Below are 10072 nucleotides of genomic sequence, written 5' to 3' on the forward strand. Positions count from 1 at the left end.
GAGAGAGAGAGAGAGAGAGAGAGAGAGAGAGAGAGGGAGGGAGAGAGGGAGGGGGGGAGGGAGGGGGGAGGGAGACAGAGTGTAATCAGGGGAGGAACAAAGAAAGAGGGAGACACAGAATCAAAAGCAGGCTCCAGGCTCTGAGCTGTAAGCACAGAGCCCGGACACAGGGCTCTAACTCATTAACCACAGGTTAATGACCCGAGCCAAAGTCCAACACTCAACCAACTGAGCCACCGAGGCGCCCCTATAATTTTTCTTACATTAAAAAAAAATTCAGACACAATTCTTTTCAGTTATTTAAAAATATAAACCACTGCAAGATTCCACTACAGTCATGCTGACTTTGTTTCTCTTTGTTAGTGCTTAGTGTTTGTCTCTTCACTTTTATAAAATTCTCAAAAGCCATTACTCATTTTTTACAAGCTCCCATGGCCAAGACTCATCTCAATTCCCTCATTCTAATCCTCCATATTATTAATATGCAAACCCCACCACCTGTGTTCCATTAGACACACAAATGCAAAATTACAACCTCGGACTTCTTATTCCCAACAGTCCTTATCAAACTAGTTGCCAAAAAGCTCACTTGTTATTCTTGCATCACTCTCTTCACTTCTTTCCTAATAACAACCTATTTCAGGTCCTTAGTCCCCACCTAAGCTATTTTAACAATTTGCTGATCAGCTTCCCTGACTCTTCTATCTTTTCAAATTAATTCTACTGGGTTGGTTTTTTTCTAAACTGCCTACTGTGTAAAGGAAGCTCACATATATCAAACCAAAACCAAACCAAACCAAACCAAACCAAACCAAAAAAAACCCCTCTTCTCATGTATCTAAGGATAAAGTCCAAACTGGCCATTTGGCTTAAAGCTTTCCAGTAGTAGGCCCCAAACTACCTACAAGTGCAACCACTATTTCACAGCCAAATAAAAAATAGATACACATTATTTTTCTACCTCCAAGTATCTACTCTTTTCTTCTTTGTCTACATTTCTATCTTTTGAAAACTCTGTTCAAATGTTGCTATCTCGTTACACAGAACTGGTAATAATTTCCCCTTCTTTTCAGCTATTTTTACACTTTACTACTGTGTTGCCTAACTCCCTGCCCCTCCGCACCTCCGCCCCACCACTGGAAGGAAACTCGTTAAAATCTCACCCAGAAGCCCAAAAGATAAAGATAGGCAAAAGTTAAGTTGCTCTGGTTTAATTGAGAAGGAAAAGCTTGGAGCCCTACCTCCCAGGATGAGCACCTCCACAATACTGAAAAGCTCAAGCTTACTATGAAAACCACTGTGCCCTATCTCCCTGGGCATTGATATTTCTAAGTTCAAAGACAAGTATCTAACTAAGGAGTCAAATTTGCCTCAGTGCAGCCTCTAGTTAACTGTGACCTAGTAAGCTACTGAATTTTACTGAGTCCCAAGCATAAAACCTTCAAAAGGCTGCTATGAGGATTAAATGAGACTATGTATATAAAGCACTTACCAATGATAAATAGCAGCAAACATCATTCTTTCTGCACCATTCAGTGCCAGATTTATAGGAAGCACTCAACAAATATATATTGAAAATAAATCACTTATTGGGTGCTAATCACTTCACAGCAACTTGAGGGGTAAAGAAAGAAAGAAGAAAAATTTCTACCAAACAGTATATATACAACACAAACAAAACAGGAAAAATGTATTTGGTGAATTTTTAGTATTTCAGAAGAAACATAAATACAGTTTTTAAAACTTTTACTTTCCCCTCAATGTTTTCAACAATTCATCACATCTTTCAAAGAGTAACGTTTAACAACAAACCAGTTAATACCAGTTAAATACTGAAGTCGCAATTGTTTATTACTTGTTCATTCTATAGAATCAGTGAAACAGCTAACCAGATAGTTTTCAAACTAATTTTTACTGCTTAATATCCCTGAGGCACACCTCTCACTATTCCCTACCAAACACCAGTATTTTGATTTGGGGGTTTTTCACTCCACTGTATTTCTTTAGATCTCTTACACATCTGTATGCATCTTTAAACAATGTATGCTATTGTTTTATATATATCTTTATATTCTACATAAATAAACTTTTTAATGTACTTTTGGAAAGTAGCAATACTATTTAAAAGTTTCGGATATGAAAAAATAAACCAATTTTCAAATAATAAACTTAAGTTTAACTTTGGATATACCTAAAATCACAAATAAAACATCAAAAATAAACTCAAATTCTAAGTAAATGCCAAATATTTGATCCATTTCCCTAAGAAGATCAGAAGGAAGAAAAGAAAGAGGGCTAATATTTATTGGATGAATACCATTTTGTACCAAACTCTGCTATGCATTCTACATTTATCACTGGTATGAACTGAATTTTTGTGTCTCTTCTCCCCATCCTCAGAATTCTTATGTTGAAGCCCAACCTCCAGTGCTCCAATGTAATGGTATTTGGAGATGGGATCTCTGGAAGGTAATCAGGATTGTATGAGCTCATGATGGTGTAGTCCTCCTGATGTGAGTAGTGCCATTACAGGAAGAGACACTACAGAGCTTCCTTTCTCTCTCTCCACCTTGTGAGGAGGACACAAGTGAGAAGCCAGCAGTCTACAGGCCAAAACAAAAGTCCTTACCACTAACTGTATGAGCCATCACTTTGATCTTGGACTTCCCAGCATCCAGAACGGAGAAAGTAAGTTTCCACTGTTTAAGCCACTTAGTCTGTAATATTTTGCTATGGCAGCTTGAATAGATTAACACACTCATGCAGTACTTACATGACTCTATTATCTACAGATTACATATGAAGAAACTTAGGATTAAGATGGAAACAGTTTAAGGAAGAATATAATGGCCAATCTCACTCAAATGAATATAAATCAAAATGAAGAGATTTCGTTTTTAATCCATCAGGTTCACAATGAGTAAAGTGTTTAATATAGAGTATAGGCAACCTTATGAGGGAAAAGGGACACTGTAGATAGAAATATTAACTGGTATATCCATTCTAAAAGGCAAGTTGAAGGTATATGTCAAAATTCAAAATGCACCTCATCCCAGGTAAGGTGTCAGAGCCCAAGCAGAGCCAAGAGGGCAACCCTATGGAGGGGCAGCATGACATGACTGGTGTGTCAGACCTGAACAGGGTGAAGAAGTCATACAGTGCTGAATTTAGGAGAGGAGTGGGTGGCCTGGCAACGAATGCTGAAGCCCAAGTGACAAAAGGAAGGCATCTGTGGGTAGAGAGGACATATAAGATTTGCTAGGGAAGAGGATGACCAAACAGACAATATATTTAAGACAATGAAAGCCAGGTTTCTCACTGTTTGGGAAGGGAGTTACAAATATGGAAAGAAATTAGAATGAACTCTGTAGTACTGAAATGTAAATGGAGATACTGTGTGAACTCATGGTTTTACACACACACATACACATAAATGTAAAAGTATATGTACACACACATTTGTGTACTTCCTAGTTCCTTCCACTGAGAGGGTCCCCTAAGCAATGACCCCAATGCAGTTAAGATCTTGCCTTCTGAATATCGTTCTCCACTAAAAGAAATGCATCTTGGAGAAATGGCTAATTCCAGGATGAGGGGAGGGAACGTACAAGATTAACTTGGAATACCTTTTTGTACCAGAATGCTTGGAAATGCACAAAGAATGATGGTGATATGTCAAAAGGTCACAGAAGACAGTATGAAGGGATTCTCCATGTTCAAAGATAAGACAATTTGAGGATCAAAATAAATAATAGCAAAAAATCATAACCCATTAAATGAGAATCCATGAGTCTGTATGGATGTAAATAACCCAGTGAATATGTTGAAAGTTTGATAATATTGTATTTCTGTAGTTTCACAAAATGCCTATTAATTACAAAGGGAAAATGAGCAATGTTGGAATAGTCTTATAGACACTACCTTAAAAAGTGGTTAAAGTGAACATCATCAGTAATGGAATAAATGTGAATCATGTTCTACCTGACAAGATGCAACGAGAACACAGAATCACAACAATGATATTCCTGCCAAGGTGCAGAACCTGAATCTAATCATGTGGAAACAGGAAACAAACCCAAGTTGAGGAACATCCTACAAAATAACTGGCCTGTAAACGCCAAAAGTGTCAAAATCAGTTGTCTTTGACCAACTGAGAACTGCTCTATAATGAAAAATAGTGTATATAATATAGTACTCTGTATTTTTAAAATATAAACACACATTATATATATATAACTTCTGGAAGGATACAAAAAAATATTTAACAGTGGCTACCCCTGGACCATGACAAATATTTGGGGGGGGGAAGGCAGGGAGAAAAAAGTGCTTTTACTTTTAATTCATGGCCTTTCATCCTATACATTGTACTATAAAAGTATTTTAAAGCAGTAACCTGCATGAGTTAACAAGCTAAAAAAAAAAAGGTAATTAAAGATAGATTCTGAACCTATGTCTGATCTTAGATTCATTGTGCTTTTTCCATCTGATAATTCAAAAACTTTCTTCTTGCATATGATTACAATAGACACTCAACAGGTACTCGCCATTCATTGTGTTGATCTTTTTCCTTAATTTTTAGTAACATGATTTCTCCATTTCTTGCTATCACCATGTAACTAACTTAAATGTGTGATGCTATTATTTATGTGTCTATTATATTACATTTAATAACTGAAAATAGGAGAGCCCCTTCGGGCACTAGTTAACTAGTATATCACCTGACACAGTATCAGTTCTATCTACCTTTACATTTAAGATTCTAAGGGGGCACCTGGGTGGCTCAGTCGGTTGAGAATCCAACTTTGGCTCAAGCCATGATCTCATGGCTCGTAAGGCAGCTCAGATCCTGGAGACTGCTTTCTGATTCTGTGCCTCCATCTCTGCCCCTCCCTGTTCACGTTCTATCTCTTTCAAAAATAAATCAACATTAAAAATTTGTTTAAAAGATTCTGAAGAATCCTATTGTTGGTTTAGTCCACTTGGTATCCAATGCTCATGTAAATATTTTTCAGTGGCATTATTAACGTTTATTTATTTCTGAGAGAGAGAGAGAGAACACATGAGCAAGGGAGGGGCTGAGAGAGAGGCAGACAGAATCCAAAGATCCTAAGCAGGCCCCAGGCTCTGAGCTCTCAGGGCACAGCCTGAATTCGGACACTGAGCCACCCAGGTGCCCCTCAGTGGCATTATTCATAGGACAATTCTTCTTGCGCAGGACTGGTCTATGCACAAGAGCCATTTTAAAATCCTTGATCTCTACCCGAAGTGCTGGTCATGATCATGGTTTCACATTTGCACCTATCACGTGAATGTGACATCCAAAAATAATTCTCTGGATAGAACCAGTATAAGATGTTGTATTTTGTTAGATGGAAGTACCTCAGTTATTCCAGAGGGGACCACCAGCTTGCTGTCTGCCTTAACAGATTTCCATCAGTAGCAATCTTAGCCAGCAACAAGGTAGGTAGTATACTGATTTTACCAAATAAATAGAGCAGTTTCACTGATTATAGGAAAATTACAGAATACTTAATATAACAGAATTTTCTTGTAAATATCATTGCTTCTGCAGGCAAACTGTTTCCTTTAAAATATTCTGTAAAGTTATTCCCTCAAAAAAAAAAAAAAAGAGAAAACAAAACCTCTCAATTCTGGCACAGAAAGAAGAGAATAAAAGAACCTAAACGCCCACTTGTTCTTCCCACTTTTACTCTCACCCACTTCCAATTGTCAGAGAGTAATGAAAATATTTTTAATACCCTTTCAATATCTGACATGAAAAATTATTTGAAGTTTCAAATAAATTATAAAGTATTTCAGTTTTAGGTCCTGGTCCACTACCAACCTAACTATAGGAGCTTGACAAGTTTTAACTTTTCAAATAGACTAAGTTGCTGTCCAGTTCCAAAATTCTAACCATGCCAAAGCCTTCAAAATTAATTATAATCAATCACACCCAGTATGTTTAAATCCCTAATAAAAGCCTATTCTCAATCAGTTTAAATAGTCAAAAAGTTGCAGAAAGCATTTCACAAAAATCCTAAACAGGATTAAAAAATTTTTTTTCAATGTTTATTTATTTTTCAAGAGAAACACACCCAGAGTATGAGTGGGGGAGGGGCAGAGAGAGAGAGGGAGTCACAGATTCCAAAGCAGACTGCAGACTCTGGGCTGTCAGCACAAAGCCAAATGTGGGGCTCAAACTCAAAAACAGATCTTGACCTGAACCAAAGTCATACGATTAACCTATGGAGCTACCAGGTGCTCCCTAAACTGGATTTTTAAAGTTTTTGCTTAAGGACCAGATTACACACCCATTAATTAGAATAACTGTGAAGAACTGCGGTTAAAACACAGATCCACAGACTAAATAATGAAAAGTTAAAAAAAAAAAAAAGCAATTGTTGAATCACCCCTACCCTTCTCCTCTTAATGCAGATACCTCACATTGAAGAACTATTCAGAACAAAAAACAGAGTCCTCCCTGAAAACACATTACCTTAGTTTCATTTTTAAAACAGAAATTCCCCTTCCTTAAAATGAGTGAATGACACCCTACCAAAACAGTTCTTATTCAGGATGAGATGTAGCAACAACACTCGCCAAAAAGATGGAACAATCCATTAGTCAAACCAGTCAAATATTAGTAATGGCTTCGATGTAGCAGTCTCTGCCCTAGACAATATATATCATCCACTTTCTGGATCAGACAGGTAACGAGGCCACTGAAAATCAGACCTCCTATAGATAGGAAAGATGATTTCAGGCCATATTAAGTTGTATCTGTTAGTGAGTTTGTCAATGGCACATTTCCTATAAGGACAATCACAAGACAGACAATTTCCAAAGAAGGCAGAGAACTTGAGAAGTGGGCCTAATAGTTGAACTGAAAACTTAAGTATTAAAATATTCAAAATAGGCCATTTGGTGTTTCTCCAACCTCAAATGCCCTGCAAATCTTTTAGGAATCTTGGGAAAATCGAAACCAATGCAGTAGTTCTAGACTGAGATGCTGCACTTATTTTCTTTCCTTTTTTTTTGTTTAAACATTTATTTATTTTTGAGACACAGAGAATGAGCGGAGGAGGGGCAGAGAGGGAAACACAGAATCTGAAGCAGGGGCTCTAAGCAGTCAGCACAGAACCAGGTGCAGGGCTCGAACCCACGAGCAGTGAGATCATGACCTGAGCTGAAGTTGGACACTTAACTGACTGAGCCACCCAAGGGCCCTCAGATGCTGCCATTTCTAATAAGCTGCCAGCCCATGGATCACATTGAGCAGCAATGGAGATTAAACCAAGGTGAGGCACCACACACACACATAACAGTTTCAAAAGAGAAGTAATTCTTTGGTGGTATTTTTCCCAGTTTTTTCCTCTTAGTTTTGCTTTTTAAAGAGCAGTTTTTATTAGTAAATATTGATTGATTTCACCTAGTGGAGTAATTTTTTATACAGCAAAATCTCAATTCAAATTAACATGAAAAGAAAACCTGTCTAAATTACACACAAAAGAAACAGAAACTGAACAGAACAGTGGCATTTCAATGTTAGTTCTCATTCTAAATGGAAAAGATCCCAAATGTGTTAGGTTGTACACATTCAAACCAGAAGACAACAAATTTTCTATAAGGTGACCAATAAGTGGTGAGTCACTTAATGCTAATCAACTGGTCTGTTTTGAGAGAGACCTTCATCTTCAAAAACAAAAATATTCTCTGCATTTCCTCTTAACTTCATTGAAACTTTTTACTATGTAACTACCAAATTGAACAAATTGCTGCTCGCACAACATGAACTTAGAATAAGAACAAACTACATATTCTGCAAAAACTGGTAAAAGTTGAGAAAAATCGTGTGTATCATTAGGTACACAGTCACCGCTAGAGCTTTCTATGTAGTATATTCTCAACTTCATTCATTCAGCAAGTATTTATTAACCACCTACTATGTGGCACATGGTTTGCTAAAGGTTAAAAACAAAAGCTTGTGTTGGGAAGTCAAATAGACCTTTCAGATTCTGCCTGACCACCTAATGGCACACTTTTTAAATCTAAGCCTCAGTTTCCTTCTGGGTTTGGTGATAATTAGACTAGATAATGTAAATAAAGTGCCTAACATGGTACCTTATATGTGATAAACAATGGATAAATACTATTTAAAATATAAAGTTTGAGTAAAAAGTGGATCCTGCCCTTAATAAACCAGTTTTTTACTATATAGCTCAATGTTGGATTATGAACCAACATGAAAGTGAGGCACAGAAACATGTCTGGACAGATAAATCCACTATAAAAAGAAGAACAAAACAATCCCCTCAATATATAATGAATCCCATAACTGAAATGTGTCTTGGGCTACTTTATGTTCTATGCACACTAATTTCTTCTGTAAGCAAAATAATAGAGTACATCATAAATAAAAAGGGCAAATGTTCGAGGCTACGACGTTTTAAACACAATAGGATCACGAACACAACGGGGTACAACTGAGCACAATTTTAGTGAAGTAGGAGTCGCTTAACAGATCTGTAAACCATTAACTCCAATTCTCTTCCCATCACTTTCAGAAAGACTACCCAGTAGTAGTCTTTTCTTACAAATATTTATCCTTTACAGCCAATAAAGCAAAGAATTCTGAAAACCCACCTGGTTACAAAGACCTAGAAAATAAACAGAAGCAGTACATCAAAAGATTTGAGAGTGCTGGGGTCAACTGGGCCAGGTGTCCATCATTTCTAGCCAGCTATGGCATTGGACAAGTTTCTTAATAGTTCCCAACTTCAATTCCATTATCTGAAAAACGGTAGTACCGGCACCTAATTGCTAGAACTATGAAAATGAACTAATACAAGCAAAACACTTGGACAAGTAACCACCTAATAAATGTTAGCTATTTGCTATTTCTTACAATGAGAAAACTACAGTTCCTCTTAGCACCCATGAAATTAATAAAAACGTACACGTTTTAGGTTCTTATAGATTCTTCAACTTCTGTTAGTTTGAAGTGATCCAAAATAAGAAACTAGGATAAGGCAATAACGTGTATTACCCACACCTGATCCTCTCTTACTACTTCACAGGCTTCCTTTGTGAAGTCCTACAAGTAAGCATTGGCCTAACCGGGAACAAGAAATTAATTCTGGGTGGTCTAAGGACAAAGGCAGGCTGCTACACTACGAGAAAATAAAGAGAAAAGAGGTTTATACAGGCAGGAATGGGTCACCAAACTGCAGAGTAGAAGGACCAACCATCCCAGACACAGCGCTACCCCAGGTCACCGTGGCTCCTCCCAATGAGGAAGCAGAAGGCATTCAGCCTCACCGGTGAGGCCCATCGTGACACTACGAACCCAAAGCCGCTCTCACGGAGGGAAGCGTGCAGAGCTTCGAGAGAGCCAGCCTCGGGTCCAGACTCTCCGCGGGTGCTTCGAGGCAGAACCCAAGCGTCCGGGGCGCCGACTCTACCCAGAGGCCTGAGTCACCGTCCGCGCGGCCCAGAGGCCCGGGCCCAGCCGGTTACCTTCCGCAGGGAACTCCTCGAATTCGTCGTCCTCCTCCAAGAGACCCAAGTCTACCGGCTGCTTTTTCTCAGACATGACGACGCTCCGCGCCAAAACCTTCCCTGACCAAGAGAAAAGTTAGAACTCGCACTTTTCTTTACTGAAGTCGCCAACGCCGCTTCCGCCTAGGAGGGTGGCTCTACCATAGAGACGGGGTAGAAGAGCAACGGGAGCGGGCGCGCGGAATGCTGGGATAGTGGAGGTCGGCCCAGCGCTTCCTGCGGGTTTAGCAATCCCTCAGAATTAGAGGCGGATTAATTTGAGCATTTACCGTTTTATCTGGACTCTTTCAATTGAGAAATTTGGCGTCCGGGTAGGTTTCCCTCACTGGAAGAGACTCATGTAAAAAAAAAAAACATAAACATCTTAGTTTACGTTTGAGAGATGAAGTGGCCGCTAAAATTCCTGTAGAGCCTAAGGGTCAGGCCCTTAATACAGATTAGCTCCATCCTTAAACCAATTCCCTAAGCATGGTATTAAAAATTCCAAGCACAGAAAATTCAGGTTCAGAAA

The 10072-nt window shown here is 38.5% G+C and overlaps 1 protein-coding gene across 1 annotated transcript in view; it reads right to left on the reverse strand.

The window, feature by feature from the left end:
- SEM1 (SEM1 26S proteasome complex subunit) overlaps positions 1-9695 on the reverse strand; it is a 27095-nt gene extending 17400 nt beyond the window's left edge. The window contains exon 1 of the mRNA XM_029929357.1: positions 9520-9695. Within this exon, the coding sequence (XP_029785217.1) occupies positions 9520-9595 (76 nt within the window). The 5' untranslated portion in view covers positions 9596-9695. The remainder of the gene's footprint in view (positions 1-9519) is intronic.
- Between the last annotated feature and the right edge of the window lie 377 nt (positions 9696-10072).

Source organism: Suricata suricatta, chromosome 2 (assembly GCF_006229205.1).
Source record: "Suricata suricatta isolate VVHF042 chromosome 2, meerkat_22Aug2017_6uvM2_HiC, whole genome shotgun sequence".
Lineage (NCBI taxonomy): Eukaryota > Metazoa > Chordata > Mammalia > Carnivora > Herpestidae > Suricata > Suricata suricatta.